This window comes from Epinephelus fuscoguttatus, linkage group LG7 (assembly GCF_011397635.1).
Source record: "Epinephelus fuscoguttatus linkage group LG7, E.fuscoguttatus.final_Chr_v1".
Taxonomy (NCBI): domain Eukaryota; kingdom Metazoa; phylum Chordata; class Actinopteri; order Perciformes; family Serranidae; genus Epinephelus; species Epinephelus fuscoguttatus.
This window is the reverse complement of record NC_064758.1, coordinates 15,509,603-15,536,105: the sequence shown is the minus strand read 5'-3', so window position 1 is coordinate 15,536,105 and position 26,503 is coordinate 15,509,603. Positions and strand designations below refer to the sequence as shown.

General features: G+C 43.2%; 1 protein-coding gene across 1 annotated transcript in view; it reads left to right on the top strand.

The window, feature by feature from the left end:
* Nucleotides 1–26,503, top strand: part of cep104 (centrosomal protein 104) — a 38,866-nt gene that overhangs the window by 2,539 nt on the left and 9,824 nt on the right. Inside the window, exons 4-19 of the mRNA XM_049581822.1 lie at nucleotides 262–400; nucleotides 1,269–1,331; nucleotides 3,888–3,964; nucleotides 4,432–4,600; nucleotides 7,634–7,789; nucleotides 7,963–8,190; nucleotides 8,963–9,178; nucleotides 10,459–10,626; nucleotides 11,431–11,604; nucleotides 18,003–18,179; nucleotides 22,167–22,367; nucleotides 23,426–23,521; nucleotides 23,818–23,890; nucleotides 24,817–24,889; nucleotides 25,545–25,653; nucleotides 25,788–25,926. Of these exons, the coding sequence (XP_049437779.1) occupies nucleotides 262–400; nucleotides 1,269–1,331; nucleotides 3,888–3,964; nucleotides 4,432–4,600; nucleotides 7,634–7,789; nucleotides 7,963–8,190; nucleotides 8,963–9,178; nucleotides 10,459–10,626; nucleotides 11,431–11,604; nucleotides 18,003–18,179; nucleotides 22,167–22,367; nucleotides 23,426–23,521; nucleotides 23,818–23,890; nucleotides 24,817–24,889; nucleotides 25,545–25,653; nucleotides 25,788–25,926 (2,258 nt within the window). The remainder of the gene's footprint in view (nucleotides 1–261; nucleotides 401–1,268; nucleotides 1,332–3,887; nucleotides 3,965–4,431; nucleotides 4,601–7,633; nucleotides 7,790–7,962; nucleotides 8,191–8,962; nucleotides 9,179–10,458; nucleotides 10,627–11,430; nucleotides 11,605–18,002; nucleotides 18,180–22,166; nucleotides 22,368–23,425; nucleotides 23,522–23,817; nucleotides 23,891–24,816; nucleotides 24,890–25,544; nucleotides 25,654–25,787; nucleotides 25,927–26,503) is intronic.

The following is a 26,503-nucleotide window of genomic DNA, read 5'->3' as shown; positions in this document are numbered from 1 at the left end:
TGGATGTTGATGGTTTCTGGTCTTCAGGCCATAGCTTTTGACGTCTCTAAAGGAAAAACACATACACCATTGCCCACACCACAGGCTCATGCCACTGGCACACAATTGGACTTGTTCCCCCACTAAATATCAAGTATGAATTACTCCATAGGGACAAACAAAGTATCTGTGCAGTGTATCATCACAGAATTCAAATGTAGAATTGCATTTACTCTCAGCAGATGAGTTGAACTGAAAAGCAATACTGCACTGTCACCACAGGTATGTGTCTTTGTCGGACAATGAGAAGACAGGCTTCAAAGCTCGGGAGTTGAAGTCAGTCCATGTAGACGCCGTCGGGACGTACCTGAGAATAACCTTCCATAGGAACCATGTCAACCATTACAATCACCACAATCAGGTAGTCTGTTAACATGTACCTATACTACTGTTTCACTGCCTCTGTCTGATGCAGAAGACCCATCATAACTGAACGGCATGGTTTATGTGTTGGTGTACATTGCTTGTGAGTCATGCAGCAGTATTGTTTGATGTTGCCTATTACCTCCAACTAATTAGGTTCCATTAAAGTGATAGTTTTTGAAATGAAGTGGTAGCAAGGTCATGATTTTATTTCTTCTTTTTTTTCTTTTTTTTTTTACTCAAAGGATAGGGCTGGTGTTTTTCTTACAGCAAATAAGCAGCAAATCCCATGAAAAAACTTAAACCAACAATGTGTCAGTGAGTCTCTCTCAGTACTTCCCAAGCTCCATTAGTTCCCACTGAAAGTTTGAGTCTTTGAAAACATGTCTTAAATTTATAGCTGAATTTCTATGAAAATAAAGATTTCCCAAAACAGCAGGACACTGTTGTTTTTGACACACTGTTGGTACTTCTTTCAACAGTGGAATAGTACACATTTGGTGCTTTAATCAGTATTTACAGCAGCAGGACTGGGTATCTGGGATTGATTTAAAACAAACTGTGTTGTGTATGTTCATCATAAAGAAGAAACACCTTGCCCAGTGTGGCTCACTGATTTTTGGACAGCAATTGAGTTCTATGGCACAGAGAAATAAGTTAGAGCAGACCTGAAAAAATGGCAAGTACTTGTTAGTAGGATAAATTAATTGTTTCTTTTTAGTTTTTCACCAGCCTTATCCTTTTAACCGCAATAAAATAGTCCTACTGTTAGCCTCCCAACACACCCATTTATCACATGCACTGATTTTTGATTTTCTCTTGAAGTTTTGTTCAACCACTTCACCAACATTTGTTTATGATTTCAGGTTGCTTTGGTCGCCATTAATGTTCTGGGAGATTCTTTGGATGGCAATGCTTTTAACACAATTGTAAGTTGGCACTCTTGTCAGTCACCCATCACTGAACTTACATCACCACATCATTAGGTGGGGCTATTGTGCTGTGGTTTTGAACGACATTGCTCCATCGTCAGTCACTTAGAATAGGATTGATTGACATTTCCTCATCCACTGACATGTCACGCACTGACAGATTGAACTTTTGGCATGTTTAAATAGGATACAGTTTTAACAAAAAAAATAGGGGAAATAAGTATTTGTCACATATTGTATTTAAATAATTTAATAATTAATTTGTTCTGTTTTTTCCTGTTATCGTGCTCTTTTCTCTGTGCAAAGTTGAATATTTTTCTTTTTTTGTTAGAATACAAAGTAGAAATACTAATGGGGATAGAGAAATAATACCAACACAATATCATGCAAATCTAGTACAACTGCCCTGAATAATGTGAAGCTTAAAATTTGTTGAGACCATGCAGGAGAGTTGATTCAGCTTACCTGTAAGTTTTGAAGCAGTACTTATTGGTGTACTAGACTGACCTGTATAGATATGATAGACATAACATAAAATAGATTTATTGTGTGGTCATTTTATGTGGTATTTGTTGGTATTTACTGATCCAAAGACCCCACATTAGCATATCTATATTCACACGTGTTTCCCTGAATGGTGTGTGTGTGTGTATATGTGTCAGGAATGTAGTAATGAGACACAAAAGGAGGACAGTATATAATCACACAGGAGGCCTTTAGTTAGCCAATGTAATCAGATAGTCCTGCAGACAGACAGGTCCTGGAGGAGAGAGAGCACCTTAACACACACACACACACACACACACACACACACACACTGACACAGAGAAATGGAAAGACATGGACACACTCTCACACAGATTCCAGTGAACAGGCTGTGCATTGTTGCTCCACTAATCCGACTCTGAGGACCTCCACCACGGCAGTGATCTTGCCTGGAGGGTCGGCTAGATCTTGTTCTCTTATATCTGTTCTGTGAGTGGAAGTTGTGTTTGTCCGGTGGAGGGACACTGTGTGTGTTTGTGTGTGGATACAGGAAAAATGTACCGCTTTAAAAGTGACGGTTCATCCAAATTATGAAGAAAAAAAATATCTTCTCACTTACCTCTAGGGGGTATCTGTCCACACAGATTTGTCTTTGAGATCTCTGCCTTCATTCTGGTGCAATGTAGATGGATGGAATTTTGTTCCTGGTGCTCACAGCATTGAGAAGGTGTGATGATTGATGGTAAACAGAAGGTTTTTTTTTTTGGTAAAAGTTTTCCTTTTAATCTTTCCATGCTGTTGCTCTCCAGTTATGCCAGTCTCCAGGCTTTAAACGAGGCTGATGAAGTGCAATCAGATTCTTCATTTTGACATTACTTTTACATTTTGAGCTTACTCAAACGTTCATTTATTTTGTGGTGTGATTTTTGTACTCCTGCTGCCATCACAGACACAATGAGTAAAACAGGACCAAATACCAGTCAAATGGTAAAACTAGGCAGTGGTGATCCAATATGAGATACTGGAACTGACTTTATTGCCTATATCTGGCCTCAATTTTTTCCAGAAACATATTTAAGCTTACCGTTTCATTGTAATATGAGATCATTAGTTATGAGCTGGCTGCCATATTGTTTTCAGATGAGCTATACCAAGTTGCTGTTGAATTTTTAAACATGACTTTCCAATGCTGTGCATTGTTTATACTGTAGTCCATTCACCTCTAATTTATTGGAGTGGGTTTTTTTGTAATTTGGGTGCATTGGCCCTCTAAGAATTAGATCCTTGGCATGACATTAAATGTGCTTAGAGCCAGTCCAAAAACATCAAATCTAGTCTGTGTAAATGCTAGATTATGTGACATTAACAGTTAGCCAATGAAGTAGGCTAGTTTAATCAAGGGACTTTCCATCACTGCTTTTTATTTCCTCTTGGAAATGTTCCACTGCCTTTTGTCCTCTTGAAATATGTTGTATCTTTTCATATCAGGCAGAATAACTACATACTGTATGATCAGTGAAGTGTACTGTATTGTTCTTGTTCTCACTTATTATTGGCCAACAGCAAGTTTAATCTTCAACATATTAAATGCTGGTTTTGTGTTCATGAAGTACTGCAAGAATGATGCCATTAGTAGGCAGTGTTTCCTGTTCTGATAATGACTGGCCACCTAACACTTCAGGTGACAGCAGTGTGCGCAGTGGATTACAATTCTCCATATATGGCAGTAGCCTGGAGCTGATTAATGATTGGGTTTGGATGTGTGTGTGTGTGTGTGTGTGTGTGTGTGTGTGTGTGTGTGTGTGTGTGTGTGTGTGTGAGAGTGAATGAGTGTGCTTGTATTGCTGCCATTTTAAGGTCCCGTGAGTTTTTGGTTATGGTTATTCTGGCTGGTCGTCACTTTTGAAAGGGCAATGTCTTGATTAGTTTTAGGTTAAGGTCAGGGTTTAAGTTCAAAGTCACCTCAAAGCTAATGGGATTAGAAAACAATTATCAGGTCTTCCCGAGCACAGTGATACAAGTGTATATACGCACGTGTGTGTAATTTGTCCATCTGTTTACCCCCAGCCAAGCAGAGAGCAGCTGATCGAACATTACCTCAACAGTACCCAGCTGGAGGCCGCCTTGGACACGACCTTCATGGGGTGAGGCTAGGCCATTGAACCCTGGTTTCTTTGTTTTGTGACAATAACACTGCTCAACAAAGCCATTTAGTCTGGAAGAAAACCAATAAGGCATTCAAGGTCACTCGCATTTGAAGACAATGCAGGTGGTGGTTCGTGCAAAGAGGAAAACACATTTCGAAATATCTCTTTTTTTGATATATCAACCCCCAAGGGACGTTTCACCTCAGGGTCTCACTCCTTTGGGGGTCGGTCAGTGTTTTTCTCCTTTGATCAAGATTTGCACAATACTGAGCCCATTTAACTGATAATGACACTTGTGTTCTTCACTCGCATTACCTCAAATGAATTTAGGCACCAAATCGTCTGCACTGTTTTCTGTGTCCAACATGTTTCACAGCTGTTACAACCTCAGACCTGACAGAACAGTGTTGTTGTGTAAAATTAAATGTTTCATATGCTGTTTTTGTGTCCTGTCTTTCTCCCAGCAAATGTGAGTCCATCTCCCCGTTGGACGACCTCGCCTTCGACATGTACCAGGACCCCGAAGTTGCCCACATCATCCGACTCCTGGACCAAAAGAAGCAGGACATGGTGCGGCAAGAGAAATTTGAGCAGGCCAAGAATCTGAAGCAGGCCATCGCAGATCTGCAAAAGGTACTCTAGCTGCTGGGAGGCAGACTGTGTGGCTACAGTACACCAAATATTTGCTCACATGATTGAGCAGTATGCACCACCAAATACCAGGATGTGTTCTCTTTTAATGGGTTACTCACAGGCTGAAAAAGTCTTAAATGATTTATATTTAAGACCCTATTATCATTAAGCTTAACTAATTGCCCTCCAGGTTGTGGTCTATACTGAGCAAACATGAGAATGGTGTCACTTTTATCACATAACTCTCAGCAAGAAAGTGATCAAGCATAACTCACAAAATGTTGTACTACTCCTATAAGCCTCTTGTATGACATATTTTGCACTGTGCTTCATTCACATCTATTCTAAAGAATACTTTCTCCACAGCTGGATTTTAAACTGCCATTTTAGCGTGAAAGTAAAGGGACAATCTGCCGCAGAACAGCTGATCTAGTTATGTTACCACAATGGCATTTTAAGGTTGGTCTTAAATATGTAGTCGTGATAGTTGCATTGTGTTAATGGGGTTCAGGCAATGTGCCTTAGTTTCAGTGCAAATAATTAGTATGTGAACACACAGGCACACATATACTAAATTTCCCTGGTTACTGGGAAAGGCAAAAGGCAGCAGATTCCAGTAAGAATTTACAGGAAAATACCAGGATCTATACTCCCTGGACCAGTGGTTGAATGTGAAGAAGTCCATTTACCCTACTAGATTTTTGCTCCACCACATTTCAGTGGAAAATAGTGTACCCTCGCTATATTTATCTCACAGTTACAGTTACTAGTTAACTCTGCAGATTAAGATTTTCATGCAAAACATGTAATGTTCTCATTAAATATGATGCATAACAAACCCTCCTCCACCACTGTTATGGGCTTCTTTTGAGCCATGTTATCTCTACTGACTTTTGATGGCTCTTTTTACTTTGCAAACAATTGGTAGGGACATAATTCAGGGCCGGCTATCACCATCCACCCACTGCCACTACTACTGATAATAATTTCTCCTTTGCAAATCTCAACTCAGTGAGGCTTGTATTCCTTTTATAGATATCCAGTGTTATTTCACCACTGTTTGTAACAGTAGTTGTTAAACATTGTTCAGATTCCTGTCACTGACCTCCTTTGTATACAGCGTTACCATGCTGACCATGAATTCTTAATAAGCTCAACAGCTGCAGTGATGGTCCTTGGGTAGTGTCTCTCCCACTCCTAGCCACAAGCCTTTCAGTAACCAGATAACACACAAACACACCTACACTCGCACCTTGTTAGGATGGCATACTAACATTGCAGACAAAGCAGTTGCCAAGGTAATCATGCTGAAAATCCCTTGTCATCTCACCCTCAGGATGTCAGAGGATAGGTTATTTTGGCATTACATGATATGATATCTGAAAACACTAGACAGAAAGAAGACAGCACAAAAGACAGAGGATTGACCTGGTGTATTTCTTTAGCTTTGTTTGAGCAACTCTACTTAGATTGGAGGAAGCAGAGATGCTCATTGAGTAGAAAGAACTACTTGCTGGAGATCTTAGGCATAAATTGGAGGAACAATTGCCATGTTTATTGCACCACTTGTTCAAAAAAGAGCAAGACTCACTGAGTGTCGATGACCATGTGGCTTGGTATCCTGTTTGGCAACTTAATACAGCTTTATGGAATTTCCTGACTTACTGGAAGCTGTTGTCAAATTTTCAGCCTATAAATCTTAATGATTCACTATGTGGCACATTTAGTGTTATGCAGCACCAGGGCTGTGTTATTGTGCAGGGCAGAACTGCCCATGTCTAGTCTAAGCCCATTCCCAAACCGGTTCCAGTTAGGTTTAAAGAATAATTATGGGTAATTAGAATTTGGATCCTGTTTGAGTAGCTTTGGCCATTTTTTGCTGTTGGTTATGATAATTTTGTGGGGAGTTGTACTGATGACGTCAGTACAACTCCCCACAAAATTTTAGTTCTCCTGAAATGTTTTGTTAGAGTCTTACCTGTCATCTGCTCCTCTATTTTAGACACTCTAGATTCTTACTATTTATGACCTAAGTATTTCTCAAATGTGTGTTCTCTATTATGAGATACAGTCAGGTGAAGAGAATATTCCTGAGCATTCACGATTTGCTTTAAAGCCAGTTCACAGTTGCCGTCTTACCAACTAGTCAATCTTATGGTCTTCTTCCTTTTTCAATAAGATTTGGGAGGGACAAATTATGGAATGACTTTTCCCACCTGGCAAAAAACTATTTCTCCATAAAAAAAGTTATGAAAGATGCTTAAAAGAACTGCTTTAACTGCTGTTTTGTAACTGCTCTTCTCCATTGTTTTGTTCATGTATCCATGTTTAGTTGTTCCAAGCATACAAGCATTTTTACAGTCTGACAGGTTGTAAACAAGCTGTTTACAATAGTAGGTTGAAGTTGTACCAGAATGTTGGCCAGTAAACAGAGATGTGTGTTTACAGCTACCAATTTGGGTAATAGTTTTACAGTTCAGCTTTGTTTTCTCTTCCTGATAAGTTTGACTAATTTGGGGATTTCTTCACAACCTGTGTAGTCACGTGACTGCTCATGTTTCTTGCCCCGTTGAACCTGTTTTTAGTCATGTCACGACTTTCCCAGAGCTCAGCAATTAACCTGGTCAGAATATTATCATTAAGTATGAAAATAAGATCAAAGTTGTAATAAACTGGAGTACTCCTTTAGGAAAATACCACACCAAGAACACCAGAGAAGATGAAATACATGTTTAAGACCAGAACCAAAACCTTTCCAAATTTGAAAAATAATGATTTATGTTTCTAAGTGCAGTAGCTATTTCAGCAGGACCTCTACCTTCACCTACAAAATAAGTACACAAGATGAAAAATAATCCTTGAAACTGTCAGTAGTGCTAGGTAAAGGTAGTAAATATTAAATCAAGGTTTAGTCAGTTGAGGCACACACTGATATAAATCCAAGACATTATGAGACCATGAGCGGACTTATTCAACAGCTTCCATGTTTACTGTAGGGCTTACTTTACCTCTGCTTGTCCCGGGCTCTTTCAGGTGGGGGAGCGTTTGGCTCGATATGACGTGGAGAAGCGATGTGCGATTGAAAAGGAAGATTATGACCTGGCCAAGAAGAAGAAGGAGCTGATGGAGGAGTACAGGAAGAGCGTCTACCAGCAGCTGGAGGTCCACAACCTGCTGGACATGGCAACGGTCAGCCAGTCACCAACCACTGATGGCAGTGCTTCACCTGTGTAGTAATAGCAGGCAGACTGTTTAAAGATGTGTTGGTGTTAAACAAAATGAGAAATTATGGGATATGGGGAAAAAACATTATTTATTCTACCTAAAATGATTTCTGCTCTGTCCTCCCACCATGTCACCAGATCACACGAGCTGCAGATTCATCCCCAGCCCAGGATCCTCCCTCCCTTCTGCCTTCTCCAGGTCACCGTTCAGCCCCCACCAAGCCCCTTGTGTCCACAGACACATCCAGGAAGGGGAAAAAAACTAACGCTCCTCAGAACCAACAGCCAGATGCAGAAACTGTGGTGCCCAAACTAAGCAGCTTACCTGACACACCGTGCGCCCCTGCTGCAGTACCAAAGATAGATGTAAGTGACACTTCACCAAATGCGCTGATGATGCAACACATCACATCTTTATGTCCAACAGCGGCACACACTTACAAACAGAAACAACTTGTCCGATACTCTAATATACTAATGATGTAGCTGAAGACAGCTGGAGCTTGTTCTGCTTGCATGAATTTCTTTATTGTTGTAAAAATAATCTAGCACCTTGGGAACACGTCTCCTGCCTTAAGCCTCTGTAGTGTTGGAACATAGAGCACACAGGGAGATTATGACCAGTTGGGGCTTTTATGCTTTACTCACCACCTACTGAGACAGCCCCTACTGCAGGTTTGGGTTTCACTATTTAATTAAAAGCGTGCAACAGCTGACTGACTCCAGCGGCTGCCAACCTGGCCTCAGGGTAGGGCTTTGAGCCTTGTGCGAGGCAGCAGGGTGCCAGTTGGCCCTGTTGCACAGGAGACAGCGCGGACTGGTTGGAGACTGGGTTTGTATAGATGGGGTTAAACATTCATTGTCAGCATAATGTTGAATGATGGACCTACTCAGTGATCAAATGCTAGTGAGAGTTAGTGAAAAGAACATGGGTAGAGATGATCAATATTTCAAAAGGATGGACATCCTTGTCAGACATGAAAGTGTAGATCAGTTTTCTTTAAAGCTTTGAACTGAGGAGTGTTATTTTGTCTGCTGAGAAATATATATGTACAGTTACTGTAAATTCAACTAGCCACTGTTCTTAAATATTGTACTCCTAGCTTTGAATAGCAATGTTGTTGTCTTGTGCGGACAGGTTACCAGTGTGCCTTATGATGAGAGGCCGCTACCAGCCCTTCAGAGGAAAGAGCGGCCTTTGGAGGCCACCCCAAGCCCTGCAGAGCAGCACTCCCCCCAATCTGACGCCCAGAGGACCCCACGCAGCCCTGAGATAAGCGGAGAGCCAGAGCTTCTGACAGAGAAGGCCCAGAGAGAGGCTGGCCTTCCAATAGAGGTGTATGGAGAAAGTCTGGTAAGAAAAAAAGGTGGAAAAACTTAGACCATATATTAGAAGACTTTAAAATGACTTTGAAAATACTGTTAAAATACTGTAGTCTGACATTCTCTCATATCATGTTTAACACTCCTCAACTCCACCAGTCTGTCCTTGTTTTCCACATTATGATAAAACCAAAGCTTGTTCATGTTCTTAGGCCTCGCTGGGGTCCCCTTCATGTTTACTGTCTACCCGGTTTGCTGCTTTTGGTGCTAGTGAGAGTGCAGCTATTGGTTGTTGACAGTGTCCATGCCATTTAACTCCAGTATATGCATGAGCCACGACTAAAAACGTACAGTAATATTAAACATTTGACAGCTCGAACTATTATTATTACTATTATTACCACCTTACACCAAACGATCAAGTTCACAGGAGTGTGCACCAACAGAGGTAAAATCCGGCATAATCTAACTAGGGGTTTCACTTTCTCTCAGGTTTTTATTCTTACATATGTCCTCTGAAAATTACCTCTGGGTATCACTTCAGGATTTTTTGTACTTTGCACTATAGTCGGATAGTATTGCCCTATTTTAGCTAGTCCCAGATATATTTGTATTAGTTTAAATGATAAGTAACACGATTCAGCAGTTCAGAAATACCAATGTATGAGGTAACTTTAAAAAAAAAGTGTCAATATCCTGTAGTTTATCCACCAGAGAGAAGAAAGTTTGCAATACACTATAACCTGTACCAAAGAATCTAATATTCACTCTCCTTTTAGTTCTTTTCTGGTTTCCATAAGCTCCTGAGAAAATGATTCAGCTCTATAGCTGCAAGATGCTCAGCTTTGTTTTCAGCTAGTTTCTAACTTCGTCTGTTCTCCCCTGTGGTGCTGGACAGATACTGTACAGTTGGTTTTATCAGAGGTGTCTTGCTGAAAAGATTTCCCTCCAGCTGTGGGAAACTGAGTTGCTGAGAGTGGAATTTGTGGACTGGCAAACCAAAGCAATCAGCTAATAATTAGCTAAATACTCCTTCAAGCTGATGGGAACTGGTCAGGTGCCAACATATATCACATACCATATAGTCATTTGATTTGTTGATCATATAGAAAATATTGATTAGCGTAGCTTTAAGACATCGTATACATTTATTGGGAAATGTATGTGTTTGTAATGTACGATCTTTATATAGAACACAGCATACAGTATGTGTGAATCTCTATCTGCATCTGCTGGAATATATAAATAAGAATGTTTACTAATGTTAATATATTTCCTGCCCCTTTGCTAATCTTTTCTGCTCTCCTCTAGGTGGCTGGGGCGTATTCCAAAACCTGGTCCTACAGAGAGGATGCTCTCCTGGCTGTGCACAAGAAGCTTATGGAGCTGTCCCCCACCACCCCGAAGGAGGAGCTGAGAAACATGATAAGAGCTGCAGTCTTCCTGGTCAAGAGGGCCCTCCTGGACAAAGTGTCATCTGTGAGTCATGTCCTCAACAGGAAATTGTCCTAGTGTGGATGCTGTGAATGCCCTTATTAATTTAACAGAAACTGCTGCCAGTAAAGCAGCCCTGTTAAGGTGTTATGGATATATTTACTTTGTCACTGTCTAAGCCTTTTATAAATCATGTTCTCTGGATTCCTGTTACTAACGTCCATGTAGTGAAATCATGAGCACACACTTGTACATGCACGCTCTTAACAATGTTCCCCTTGTCCCATGTGCAAACCTAGTTCTCTCTCCCAGAGCCAGCTTCCTTAAATAAACAGTTTTGACAAGGATGGCCTTGTAACCCCTTTCTGGAAGTCGTCTATAGCTTGTATGGTAATGAAAAGAGTAGTGCTGCAATACTTGTAGTGATTTATTTTCCTAGAGGCAATGATACACAGAATGCTCCAGTAAGAAGTCAGCTGGTTAAGTTGCTGCTCTGCAAATGTTCCTCAGTTCAGTTTATGTTAAATACACCTTTCTCTGGCAGCTCAGTGCTGTAAGAGTCTGAATGTAGCCCAGGGTTTTTGTTATATGTCTTTCCAGTCTAAATCTACCCTGTAAACATTACAATTCCACAAATATTGACAATGTGCTTGTAATCCAGTTGACCTATGAAGAAGAGGTTAGTCGCCATCTTTCAACTGATTGTCATTTTTCATCTGCATACACTAATCAACCAAAACCAAACATTGCCAAGTCGAGCCTCTCTGCTAATTGATATCACCCTGCTGCTAATTTTTCTTGGAAAGTCCACTAAGTTTGGAGTGAAACATCCACTGGCTCTCTCTTTAGGTTTTCCACGCCTCCTTGAAGTTGCTGCGGCTACTGCTGAGTCAGCTGATCCCAGGTCTGGGGCTGGGCCGGACCGAGGTGACCCACTGCATAGATCAGACTTGGCCTAACCTACTGGCCAGGACCGGAGACTCAGCCAGCCGCCTCCGGGGCACGGCCACTGCCTTCATACAGGTATTATCACACACTGGACTGGCATTTTTATTTGGCACCTGCTGCACCAGTAGAATCCCATTAACTCTCACTGCCTCTTGTCACACTGCCCTCTGCCTCCACAGCAGCTTTGCTTTGACTCATGAGATCACTTTGCAATCTGCCACAACCATCTTCCCTTGTGTAAAAGCTCTGTGAAAAGCTTTGCCTGAAATTCTTGGAAACTCAACGCTCAATTTCTTGAAGTTCAGTTTCAACACACACTAACAGGGTGGGACTCCTGTAATCTTGAAACAAATACAAAAGAACTTAAGTAACCTCCCTATCCCATGAGGCGGGCCAACGCAAGACATTCAAGCGTGGAACAGTTACCAGCATGACAACAAACCCAAACAACATTCAGAATCAAATACAACTTTATACTGATTAAAACCAAATAATTACCACAAACATGAGTACATACAGTAAAGTATTTACACAGTGCATAAGAGGCCGGTCATCCGCTCCATCCCCAGTTCGACAGCTGCATTTCACCGAGCCCGGCTGCGCCGCGGGGCAAACGTAGTGTTGTACCTCGTTCCTCTCCTTCAGAGAACAGTAGTTATAGTCATAACATTACGTTCCCTTTCAGTCGATTCATACGGTACAACACACAGTTGTATATGGGACCTATAATCGCGCCCCGCAAGCAGCTATCAGAACCATAAAACCTCCCCCAGCGCACTAGGGCGCACAGCTGGCTGAGAGGACAGAATGAGCCACCGAAGGGGCTGTCACATCCAGACGATAGAACCGAGCAAAAGTGTGTGGCGATGCCCAACTGGCAACAGCACAAATATCACTTACAGGCACCCCCCTGAAAGATATATCCAAAATCAGATCCCATGAAGGAACACCAGGCTTAACCACAGGCTTAAGCCGGCGCAAACCCTTCAGAAAATGCATGGCAAGGCGATGAGCCCCTGCATCAAAACCAATATGACAAGCTGAAATAGCGGCCAAATAAACTTTAATAGTGGAGAAGGACAGCCCTTTATTTGACAGTTCCTGTAGAAACGTCAATACATCCACCATAGAGCACTGGAAGGCGACCATGTTACGTTCTTGGCACCATACCTCAAATGCACGCCACTTATAGGCGTACAAACCTCTGGCTGATGGTGCCCGGGCACTCTGGATCGTCTCCACCACACCGGGGGGCAGACCCAGAGCCATCAGGTTGGACCTCTCAACAGGTAAGCATGCAGCCGCCACAGCTCTGGGCGCAGCTGTAACACCTCTCCTCCCTCCTGGGAAAGGAGGTCCCTGCACAAGGGGAGCCGCCAGGGTCTCTCCGCCAGCAGACTGATAACCTCCGCGTACCACGACTTCGTCGGCCACTGTAGAGCCACCAAAATCAAAGTTAGGCTCTGGCGCCATACTCTCTCCAACACCGGCAGTATCATTTCCGCGGGGGGAAATGCATACAGGAGGGTGTTGGGCCATGGGTGAGCCAGCGCATCCACTCCCAGAGGCGCGTCTTGATCTCTCAGAGAGAAAAACAGAGGGCAGTGAGCATTCTCTTTGGAGGCAAACAGGTCCACCTCCGCTCTCCCAAAATACTCCCAAATCTGACCCACCACTCGTGGATGCAAGTCACCCTACCGATAGGCGAGCCCACACGCAGCAGACCAGATTCCCTCCATGGGAGGAGCGCGGTCATGCAGGTGGGAGTTACAGACACTTTCCTTTGAAGGTGACGCTGAGGATGCAGACGAAGAGCATGAGACCAGCGCTGAAAACCCCTCATTTTCAGCAGTCCCAGTGGTACCACTGCTATCATAGAGGCCATCATGCCCACTGGTTGTAGGACTGTGTGGTAGCGCAGTTTGCGTTCCAACTGAAATTGAGCCAGACAGTGCTGAAACGCGGCCACTCTGTGTTCCGAGAGGCACAGTCTGCCGGAGGCGGTGCATATTTCCAGCCCGAGGAAGGAAAACTGCTGGCTGGGTGTCAGTGAGCTCTTCTGAAGGTTTACTGAGAAACCCAGTGCACGGTTGTGGGAAAGAGTCATTGTTAACTGCCTCCCTAAACACTCTCTGGAGCTTGCGATCAGAGCCCAGTCGTCCAGATATGTCAATATGTGGACGCCCTTCACTCGCAGCGGGGCTAGAGCGGCCTCGACACATTTCGTGAATGTCCGAGGGGCCAGGGAAAGACCGAACGGCAGTACGAGGTATTCGTAGGCCGTCCCCTCGAAAGCAAACCTCAGAAATTGTCTGTGGTCTGGATGTATAGCTACTTGATAATAAGCGTCGTTCAAGTCTATTGACGCACAAAAGTCCCCCGGATTGATAGCAGCTAGCAACTGCTTTAGTGTTAACATCTTGAACCTGTTTTTCTGCAGGTACGTGTTTAACACCCTCAAATCCAAAATTGGACGAAGAGCTCCCCCTTTCTTCGGAACAATGAAATAGCGGTTGTACCAACCTCTGTTCACCTCTGAAGGGGGAACCTCTCGTATCGCTTTCTTGTCCAAAAGGGATTTCACTTCCTCTCTCAGGGCCACAGCCGCGTTGCCATTCACCACCGTGTTTACGATTGTGTGGAACCGCGGTGGTCTGACCCGGAACTGTAGCCGGTAACCATTGGCAACGGTTTGTTGTACCCACAGGGAGGCTGCGCATGCGCGCCACTGAGGGAGATGCCCTGCCAGTCGGCCCTGGAAGCCCGTTACGCCCTCTAGCAGGCTGGGGTGGGGTGACACTACCAGACTCCTCTGGTTTATTATATTTTGATTTATTGTTTGTGGTGTGTGTTTTATTGTTGATTCTGTACAATGAACATTTACAACACTTGTACCATGAACAATGTGCACCTTTATTGGGGCATTGAGAACATGAACAGTTGGGGAACATACAGTGTTTAACTGAACATTTTGAGCACACATAGTGGTCATAAGTGGGGGCAGAGGCAGTGAGTCTGAACATGAGGGGGTTAAGTGCTTGGGAGACTGAGTGGCAACAGTACAGCGTCTTTTGAGGCTGGGAGACTGAGCACAAGACAACCGCGGCCTTTTTAGCGGCGAAATCAGGAGGGAAACAGCCTCTCCCTGCGGCATGTAGCCCTCCATCCACCTCCCTGAGGCTAGGATGGGGGATTAATCTTCCTCCAGGGCGCTGAGCCCTTCAGGCCTGGTGGTGGAGCCTTACTCCAGGCTGAGGGACGAGGGGTCTGGTCCGATGTCTGTTTAGCTGGGCGGGGGCCGGAAGAGGCCGAGGAGTCTCTCCTCTTGGGGGGAGGAGGGGGGCCCATGGGCTTGCAAGCCACAGCTGGTTGCCTGGGTCTGGCACCACGTCTGGGGATAAGATTCCGTAGAGCCTCTGTCTGCTTCTGCCTGAGCTCGAACTTGGCCTGGATGGCGTCGAGTGAGGAGCCAAATAATCCCGCCGGTAATACTGGCTCGTCCAGATATGCGACCCTATCCCTGTCCGGAATATCGGAGAGAGTGTGCCACAAATGACGGTGTGCCACCACCGTGGAGGCCATGCCCCTGCCGAGGTAGAGAGCCGCAAAGCGAGCCGAGCGAAGGATGTAGTCTGTCGTAATTCTTAGCTCCCTTATGGCGGGTGTCAGCGGGCTGTTGGGAGGCAGCCGGCTGTCAAGCTCCATAAGCTGGATAGCCTGGTAAGTCAGGAGCATGGACAGGGGATTGAGGACACACGCGGCGCCGGCTTGCGCCCGGTAAATTTTGTCCAGCTGACCGGTGGAGAATCTGCAGTGTTTAGACGGCAGGGTTGGGCCGGTTGAGCCGAGGTTGCGTGATGGGGCTAAATAAGACAGGCAGACAATTTTTAACCGTCGTGGATTCCCGCGGGAGATAAAATCCGGCAAAAGAGGACGGTTTCTGGCTTGGAGGGGGGGACGGCCATTCCACCTCCAGCTTAGCTGCATCACAGCAGCACAGCGCGAAAAAAGACGTATCCTCAGGGCCAGTTGACGCAGCCGAAGCGATGCTTTGGGCTGAGGAGAAGGCGTCTTGTTCGTCGTCGGAAAATGCCTGGGCATCGAGACCGAGGTCCAGTACATCGTCCTTTGAATAAGAAGCAGACATGTCGAGCTGAAGCTCTCCAGCAACTCAGGATGAATACACCGGTTCGCCCTCCATGGGCTCGCCGGAGAAAGCCAGGCTGTCCCACTCACTTGAGGGGGGTTCACCTGGGAGCTCCTCAGGCTCAGAGGCAGACGAAGCCACATCAGCCATCTCAGAGAGCAGAGGGTCCTGCTTGCTAGCAGCCGCGGAGCCGAGGACCTTAAGCACGAAAGCCTCCCACTTCTCGAGTGTTGTTCGCGGGAGAAGGCGACAGCAATCGCACTTCTCCAGCTCGGCCAACGCGGTGCGCGCGTGGACAACACCAAGACAGACAGGGCAAGCATCGTGTAAGTCCTTACGGTGTAAGACGAAGCCGCATCCTTGGGGGCAAGGCCAATGAGCTGACTTCTTCTTAGCCTTCTTAGGAACGGTACTCATCATGCGGTATTTCCCGTTAGCGTAATTTGGTGGAAAAACTAGCGCCCTGTGGGAAGCTAGGCTAACACCAACAGAACAGTTTAGCTAGTTTTCCGATAGCCGATAAGCTAAATTAGCTGAAAGCTAGTAGGCATTGCAAAGGCGCTTTATTTACACGCCACACAGTAAGCAAACCGGAGAAACAAAGGTAAACTTTGGAAACTTAATCTTTCCGAAACTATAGATTAATTTGCCAGGAAAGATGCACTGCCCAAGCAACGGTTCAGAGTGCTTGTAAATTGTAAACAGTCAAAGAGAGACTTGTGCGTCTCTCCAGGAGTACTGAGCTTATTTGAGTGGGTGTGTAAAAACAGGACAGATATTTATGAAAATAAATATATGTTTCCCTGACCTAATGTCATTCTGTTATAAGATTATGAAACTAGCACTGTTACAAAGAAAGACAATTTCCTTCCAACAGCAAAATGTAAAGTCATCATAGCCAAGGATGCAATTTGGTTAAAAGCAGCATTTCGTGTTGTTTTCATATAGTTACAGTCCTCACTGAATTGGAACTTTGTAGTGTCACTATAAGATCCTGTAATTATCCTGTTATGTTGGTATATTCCCACAATACACTGTGGGTAGAAAGAACAGTGCATGCCATTATTTTAACAGCTTTTTTTAACCGGTTTATTTAACTGTCTGTATGTACAATGAATGAGGTTGTGTGTGTGTTTATGCAACCTGCTGATTCATTTTGTAGCCGTAATGGAAGCATTGCTGTTTTGATGGTGAGTGTCCTGGCTCTAAGTTCTTAGGTTTAGCCAGTTTTATGTGTTGTTGTTGTTGTTGTTGTTGTTTTTATTCTTAATATTTTCTTTAAGAGCTTAAGTGTCTGCCACCCACCAGGCTGAAAGGCTTTTTGGGTGCTGGGAGGACTGTTACATGCAAACACAAAAACAAACTTCTGCACATTAGCATCTGCACACTGTATTTTATTTATCCTAATCAAATATTGTGCAGATCCTAGTGTATGTATTTATAGGAGCTGGTAACGTCTTACGTTAGCTTTCCCAACATGACATTGACCTCAGAGACTGACTCAGTGTGCTGTACCTCAGCTTCATACACAAGGTGAGTTAGAGGGTGTCAGAGGTGTTGTCATGCTCAGCCCCAGCCTTCAGACAAGCCCCATGTTGTAGTCACCTTAACTGCCGAGACTGGCTCCTTGTAGCCTGTCAGTGGAACAGAGCCGCCAGTGCGTGTTCCATACAGAAGAGGTGGTGTTTCGTATTTGTGGCCTGTAATGGAGGTTGGTGTGAACATGTAATGAGCATTTGCTAACTGAAAGTTGTTGCCGTGTTACTCATCTGTGTGTGTGTGAGTGAGTGAGTGTGTGTGTGTGTGTGTGTGTGGCTTCTGTTTCAATGAGTTCAAATTAGGACACAGCTGTAAGGCCATTACGATGAGTCTCAGCCCTCTGAAATCATTGCCCAGCCCTTCTGGATCTGTTTAGAGCTCTGTTAGTAGGGCAATGACTGAATCCCTCTTTGTATGTTGAGGACAAATTATACATTTTGTGTGTGTGTGTGTGTGTGTGTGTGTGTGTGTGTGTATCCCTTATCTCCAACATTCCACTCACCTGATGAGGCTGAAAAAGCAAACAACTGAGAGAAGTTTTTCCAAGAACTATCTTCCGTCCTACTTTAATTGTACGCTTGTATTCTCTGTCATGACTTGTCTCTCTAACAGATGCTTGTGTTGAATGACAAATCACCAAGCGTAGCATCACATATGTTTTGTCGTTGGCTTACAGCCCACACATGACTTAATTTAAAGGTGCATACTGTAAGTCTGCATTGACATTGCATGACTTTTACACCGTAAAGTTCAAAGTCTTTGTCTCTTTCTCGTGTCCTTCTTTTAGGAAATTGCTGTTTTGAAGGACGTGCGCGCCCTGCAGGTAATCCCTGGTGAGCTGGTGAAGCCCTTCAAATCCAACTTCCCCTCTCGTCTGGCTCAGAGTCGGGCCGAGCTGCTTGAGAAGCTACTCGCTGAACTGGGTACAGAGAACTCTGGCTTTACCCTGGACAATGTCATGACGGTAAAGGACCTAGATCATTTGAAATGCATCTGTACGTTCTTCTTTTCTTAATTAATTTGAATTATTTGAAGTCTCTTATAATCTAATCCCTAAAGTCTCAGAGTATGGAAGTTGAAAGCTCAAGTTCCTATTATTTTTTCAAGATAATGAGATGATTATTCCAGTGGTGGCCCTAGATTTCTGTGCACTGACACTTTTGTGACACTGGAACATTTTAAGGGAATTTAATTGCTTTAAAGTCTCACAAATAAATTTAAAATGTGCTGAATATTAGCAGCAGACAAAAAAATACCACTGTAGGTTGGCAGTCACAGATTTCTTTACTTGAGTTGTTAACAACTGCTGTTTTTTGGCAGCGTCAAGTTTGCCTCTTTCCAATCTGGAAACAGCAATTGTGACATTTCCTCTAAAACATGACAGGCACATGTACTGTATAGAGATAGGTACAATATAATGCCTGCATTATTCCTCATCAAAAGCAGACATCCATCAAGCTGATTTTCTGTTACATTTGACTGAGTAATTACAGTGTGACTAACTGACAGGGGAGCAATCCCTCCCTGGCTGTCTGTGGCCATTCAGTTTGCCCAAACAGGCTGTCAGTAAGCTCTAGTCAGCAGAGTCAATGTTGTCACCATTGGCATCCCCTTAACGTCCCCTGCACTGCTCTGGTTCCCAGCAGTGACCTAATATCTACGTGCAAACTGTCCAACTGTTGACCAAGCCGTCCTGTCCACCCCTCTCCAGTTTTACGACCAGTCCTCCACCCATCCCCCTTCACTTGGCTCTCCTCTTGACTCCGCACATCCTTTATCGGCGAGAGCAAATTGTTAGGTTTGTCCTCTGAGTTTCTCCGCCTTCTAAAGCCAAAGCCACACAGGTGGCATTGGGTGGCCTGTGTTTGCGTGTTTGAGCATGCTTGCTCAGTGCCTGTCCCCTTTGTGTTGGCTGCCTCCCATGTTTGCCTGGGAAACATTTCCCGTCTGGATTGAGACGTGACAGGAGGGCTGAGCTTTATTTCACAGTTTGCCTGATGAGTAACATGTAAGAGACACCAGGTTTACACTGAAACTCAGTTTCAGTAATGAATGGCTTGACAATCTGTTGTGACGCCTGGTAGCAACATATCATTTAATTAAAAGTACAGAAGGCTCAGGGCAGCGACTTGGTTCCTGCAGTAACCTTTGTGGGGCTGACCCATTAGAGATAGCTGTCCTCCTCCTCAGGACACACAAAGCACCTCAGGCAGACAAACAGTTTCATCTGTGTGTGTGTTTGAGAGCAGAAAGAAAAACACTCCCTTCGGGCAGTAAATAGAAATGGATACACTGCATATATCAGCATTAGCATGTGACAGTGATGGTGGTGATGAAGAAGGGAGAGCTTAGAATCAAATCTTCCCTTTAACATATGAGCGAAAACTTAGGCATGTCTACAGATTTACCCCAGCAATCTGTTTATTAAGCTGCTAATAACAGAATTGTACCTTTGGTTTGGTGGTAGGAGCCCTCCTCAAACACAAAGAAGTTGCACAACAGACACAGAGTTAATTTAATACACTCAAGAAAACTGGCAAATGACAGAATCCTTAAATTTCACAGCTCAAACCTCCTCTGGTATCTGCCTCTTTTAGATCCTGTGACTAGCCCTCTTGACAGCCCTACAGTGTTAGCCCAGCTATATTTTGAGCATTTTTCCTTTTCCTCCTGCTGTTACCTGAGTGATCTGCCCCGAGGCGGGAGCCAGAGGAAAAAAAAGGGGGGGTGATTGAATTTCCTGTAATTAAAATGAGAAGTGGTCAGCAGAGACAACAGAGAATAATGGCGAGCTGTCCCTGAGCCTGTTGAACGAGGGATGGGTGGCCTTTGTGCGCAGTTTACTTCTGGATGTTAATTTTCTCCACTGGTGGGATTGCCATTGTGTTGCCACTCCCTTCACACAGATTATGTCGGATAATGGGCTCTTTTTACATCATGATGTGCACTTCCCTCAAAGGACTTCATCAGCAATGTTATGGTTTTGTGCATGAAACTAGACTGCAAATATTTCTTCACAAAATGTAGACTTATATCTGTTCAAAAGCACTGAATATTTCATCCAGCACGCTGGAGATACGACAAGGCAAGGCAACTTAAATTGTATGGCAGCTCTTAAACACAGAGGTAATATAAACTGCCTTACACAAGGATAAGAAGTGCATTAGAACAACATCTAAGAACACAATGAACCGGAAAAAGTTCAGATAAAGTAACAGGCAAAAACACAGTGTAAAAGTGCGGTAGCGTTTTAAATTTAGTTTTGAAAGTGACTAGAGTTGGGGCACCTCACGCCATGTTATGTAGAACAAGTTTACTTTGAGAAATCAGGTTATACAGGAAATCAGACAACAATTACATGCAATTTGAATACTGTAAGCCCCAGTGTGTAACCAGATATCACATAATTTTCGTAAAGCCCGCATGTGAATTTTACAAACACTTAGCTATTCAGTGCTGGAAACCAGTTCATTCAGACTTACAGAGGATTTTTGTCTTGGTTTCAGTTTTAGTGGGACTTTGAATAAAATGTTTAATTTATGGATGCAGCACCATGTGCAATGATCTCTCTGTTTAACCTGCTGCTTTGCAGTGATACATTCACGTGTGCATAGGTAAAAAGTACATTAGAAACCTGGTGATATCATGGTTCTCTTGGCCAAGATATTGGCTTTCTCTTCACATTTCTAGCTGGGGAAATCAGGTTTCACTAATCCCCTATCCCGATCACAGAAACCTGGTTTACGAAAAGTCACTGCAGAGAGCAGACAACAGTTACTTAAATGCATGTAGTGACTGGTGATCCACTCAGGTTTATGATCACCAACAACGTTGCGCACTGGTCAGTTCCTAGTTGTGTCAAGGAGGTTTTTTCTTTTCTATTGTTTATCATTCAAAATTAAATGTAATTTGCAGTTATGGCTCCCCTGACTAAGAATTTGCCTAGTTGAGCAATAGTCGTCATTTAGGGCCATTAGTCGACTAGTTGCCCACGTTTATGATATTAATTTAATTATTAAGTTATATATTTTGAGAGGGGCAACACAATGGTTTGAGTTCAAGGTCTGAGAAAGAATAGTATCAGTGACATTGTTAACACTCTGCTACATTACAGAGAAATACAAAACCATACTAATGAACCCTCATTAAATGTTACCTGCAGAGTTTACATATCACCTTGGGTTCGTCCTTCACCTTCTCAAAATGATCCCACATGTTATTAAGTAGTCTGTGTTATAACCGCAGGTACCAGCCCTGGAAATTAGGGGCTGTACACATGCCGCGTCTTTGACCGCCTGGAAAATACAAGGTCGTGCGCTGGGCGCTACTCTTGTGCTTTTTTTGTGCCATCTTTCAAGAGTGCAGCTGCAGGTTGTGTCCAAGGTGGCTAAGCAACCATAACAAGCATCATATAGCCTATTTACCTCAAATCCCAAGTGCAGGGCTGATCTTTTTCCAGGTGCTGTTTTTAAGTGTGTAGGCCTATCATCAGACAGATGTAAAGCTCTGAGTAGCCCTGCACTAAAATGATCAACTACGGAAGAAGCGAAAGATATCTGTCGACTATGATTGGTTTGTAACGTGACTGTCTGATGGCTGAGTGTGGCCTCTTCCTGTGTCTGTCCTTTCAAATTAAATTCCCACACGGTCCAGTCACGTAGGGTTTGATTTAATTTGACAAGGTGCAGCTCCTAATAGAGTTTCACATTTGTTTGTTTTTGATTTTTTTTTCTGCGACGAAGCGACCAATGAAATCTTGCCAACTAATGACCTTTCTGGTCAACTAACGTTCGGTTGACTATTAGTGGGCAGCCCTACTTGCAGTTCCAAATCAGTGTTATATCAACAACAACAAAAAAGTCTAATGGCATATGTTGCAACAGTAATATACAGCCAGTCAAACCTTGCTTAATGTTCACATATTAATAGAAACCCTGGTTTCCTTTGACAGTTCTGTACGGCAGCTTTGGAGCACAATGCGTCAGCAGTTCGAGAGCTGGCAGTGCGCGTCATATTATCCATGTACCAGCAGCACAGAGCATCTGTTCTCAGCTACCTTCCACCCAACGATGCTGCTGTACGGAAGAACTTCCTCTTCAAAACCCTCTTTGATGGCTTTGCCAAGATTGACGGAAAGCTGGTTGACACTCAGGCAAGAAGGTTTTTTTTTTTCACTGCAAATGAATCTCTCATTCACACATAACATCTTCACTGAAATATAATATAAAATATAATATAAATTTGATGTCAAGTATAATATCATATAAAAAAGAGAGAAAGAACTAAAATCTCCTCTTTCTGTTATAACAGAATGAAACATTTCTGATGAATATAAGGGTGTCTTTCTTCACTCTGTTAAAATTATTTGCATCAGACTGCCAGACCGAGGGTGTGTTGACACTTTTTTTTCAAACAGATTGTAGTCAGTGAGGAGCAGCTGGTAGATGGACAGTGAAACTGTCAGACATGGCAGATGGGAGCACTCTCAAGCTGAAAGGAGCTGAGCTTTTAGAGGGAACTGCATGACGTCATGTCTTTTTATTTTTTTTTTTAAGCTGACAGTGAAAGAGTTTCATGTTGCACAGACAGCTAACTGCCTTCACTGCTTCCTTTGCCAAAGCCAGCACAGGCAGTCTGTTTTCTCCTCAACTGGTTTAACAAATAATCCATGATGGCTCCATGCATGTACTGTATCTATCGATAGTATAATGCAGATATGGTGCTGCATTTCTTTCAAATCCTTCAAGTCATCACCAACTAAACTGTGTAAGATGCAATCCTAACAAATCTGATTGATATTTTATAGTTAGCAGTGTAGCACAAAACATGGGAAAGGATAGCTGTAAGCTGAAACCACAAACGCTGCCAGTAAACAAGACAGTTTGCGTTCCAAAGCTGACATGGTGTGGTGTTGTTTTACTGTAAAGTTTGTGACTCACACAGTGACCAAGTTTAATTTCTCTCTGGCATTATTAGAAATTTAGCCTTCCCATTACGTAATGGCCCTCAGAGTCCGCAGAGCTCTTGGCTCTTCAACTTTTAAAGATGAAAATAATGAAATGAAAGCTGGCATGGTGAGCAAGAGAGAGCCGTGATCATAAAATGATATTGACAGGAGAAAGAGAGAGTGGAAAGTAAGCAAACAGAGGAAAATGAAATTGACAAACTGACACTGACTATGAGGCTGATGGCATGTCACTTTTCACCCAGACTTTGAAGAAGGGAGGTGGTCAGCAGGATGGGCAAAAAGAGAAGGAGGAGATCCACTCCCTTCAGGAGCAGCTGGCAGCCTTGAAAGAGATCACAGTAGGTGGAGCTGTCATCAGATTGCAATTTCCTCTCCTCTTGTAATGGCTGCTAATTTGTCTGTATGACTCCACTAAGACTTGGTAGAATTTTTACTCTTGAGCTGGTGAGAAACTCAACACTGGTACCATTTATCTCCTTAAGTGTCTTATGAAGAGGAGTTCCACCATTTATCCACAGCTGTGTATATTTGAAGTTACTGTTAAAGTTGTGCTAAGCTTTCCTTGTGTGATAGCAACTTTTTTTGGAACCTTGCTTTCTGGCATCTATTCATATTACTCTGTCTTCTTGTGAAGGAAAGAGGGAATGAAGGACAAAAGCCCAAGAGAGAAGTTCCCACAGTTGAGTCCCCAAAAGCTGGCAAAACAAGTACGTACACATGTTAAATAATTAGAAAGAAGGAGACAAAGGCATCTCACCTCCCTAGAGTTAAACATCCTCATATACTGTACACCAGCAGGTCTGATTTACACCTGCTGAAGGGATTTCAGGGGTCCTTGAGGGAGATCCAGAGTGTCCCCAGAAAAATGGGGAATAGTTTATTTTCAGTATTTAATTCAATACAGAAAAATGAGCCCAATGAGACAAACAACCAAAATCTGTTTAGATGGAGGTCCCTGAAGCAACATCTCATCAAATGAGATGTTGAGAAGAACTGCTTTAAGCACAAAGGGATATTGCGTTATGGCACAATATGGTGCTGAAGTAGTCCTTTGTGTCATGCAAGCATTAGTGCCTTGAACTGTGACCTGTTTTTATGCGGGTGGAAATTTTGAAGCTACTGCTGAGGTTGTGTCTTGTGACACGTTTGTCCTCATTCTTTTTCGTGGCATTGAAATGCAAAAACACCCAAATCACTGACCATTTTAAATGGGGTTAAGAAGCCTTACAGCATTGACTTTTGTTGTCAGTTGCCCAGCAACAGTGCTCTTGAGAGTGTAACCACTTAAACTCCATGTATGGTGCTCATCTTAGCATGTCAATAACAAACAAAAGCTTCATTTGAAGGCAATATAACAACATGTAAGGCATGACACAGATGCTGCTGGTCATTTCTACCATGAACCTATAGAAACAGAGTGCAGGCACAATAAAATCAGTAAACATAGCAACAAAATATAAGAACATGTTGCTACTGTCAGCTGTAATTTTGATTTATCTTACTGAAATATTCTGATTTGTAGTTTAGTGTTTGTGATGTAGTATTACCTTTACCTGTATATCTTTAAAGCTTGACATGAGGGACTGTAAGTGCAGTCATGACAAGTAACAGATACTGTCTTCTTGTTTTCCAGCTGACACAGAAGTGCAGCAGAATGATGTCACAGGCAGTATTGACCTTCGACAGACTATCAGCTATCTGGATAAGTAAGTGACTCAAATATCAACAGAAAAGCTTAGCTTATTAGCCTAGTCCCAATTTTACAGGTTTAGTGGTGTTTGTTTAACTTTCATCTAATGTTAGGATTGAATGATCACTGAGTTTTGCCAATATCCAATTTTGGTCAGATTCAGATGCCAATACAGATATATGCACATGTTTTTTTTTTACACCGTAATTTAGAGAACATCAAATCTCTCCTGTAACAGAACCATAAGATTCATCGTACTTTAACAGGCTTGGATGATGTGCTCCCTAAGACAATCCCAACAATAGACTCAACCAGGGCAAATTTGACGTATTTCAACTAGATGAAATCACATAATTCTGTGTGCCGTGACTGTGTGTGCTACTGGCTACTGTGTTACTGTGCTACTGAACATTATAGCAAGCACAGTTCAAACTGTATATTTTATTTTCCAAATGTAACAGTACAGTTCAGCGTATCATTTGGTTTGTAATGTGTACTGAACCGAAAGCCTCGTACCGAACAGTTCAATATGAATATGTGTATTGTTACACCCCTACCATTGATGTACCAGTATTATCATGTATCATTTATTATAGTCATTAGTGTAGCAGTACTTAGGCCAATGCTTTGTAGGGATGTGATCTGATCTGCAGCCTGTTCTGATCTTTCAGCTTGTGTATATTCTGCAATAAAAAGGATGAGTCGTTCACAGAGGATGGATTGGACCTTCACTATTGGAAACACTGTCCCATGCTGAGGCGCTGCGATGAATGTAGACAGGTAGACCGTTACATTTTCAAAGTTGTTGGCATGTTTTTAGTCCTCTTGAAAGAAGGACATCTGTCCAGCTGTTTAATCACCACCTCAGTGATTAAGCTCAAAGACTGCTGTACAGCTCTGCATTGTGTTCCTAGGTAGTGGAGATAGCCAGCCTCACAGAGCACCTGCTGGGGGAATGTGAAAGCAGCTCCAAGTTCAGCCAGTGCCCACGCTGCTCAGAGGCCGTGGCCACTGAGGACTTGACTCGCCATGTCCAGGGGCCCGCCTGCAACCGTGAGTTCTCAGTCTCACTCTTTCACGCCACTGCAATTTTCTGAAAATGCCTTATGTGATGGAAATCATGAAGTTTGTTTGAACCAGGAGTATTTTCTTTTTTCTTTAGTTATTTTATTGTCTTTTTTGGATGGTGACAGTGTAGACGCCAACAGGAAAATTTTGAGAGAGAGATAGGAATATGACATGCAGCAAAGGTCCAAGCCAGAACTGTGGACATTGCACATGGTACACATCTTAAGTGCTCGACCATCAGGAAAACTGCATCACTTTATTTGTCAATGAAAAATGACTTCACCAAAACTAATTAATAAAAACAAAACTATGTCAGTCAGGACCACTTTAGTCAAAGAAAACTTAACTGACATTTGCAGTATTATATTTGGCGGTATGGCTCTGTTCTGGGGCCTCTTTGCCTTTCCTAGGCCTACAAATATTGCTTTACTGTTGCACCTCCTGGGACAAAGGGCAAGAGTGTTTGGCAGAGGTAGTTGCTACTTTGTTTTGTTTTTTTTTGTATTAACAACAATATCTGAAGGTAGCATTAAAGATGCACTGTGCAGTACCTGGCCACATG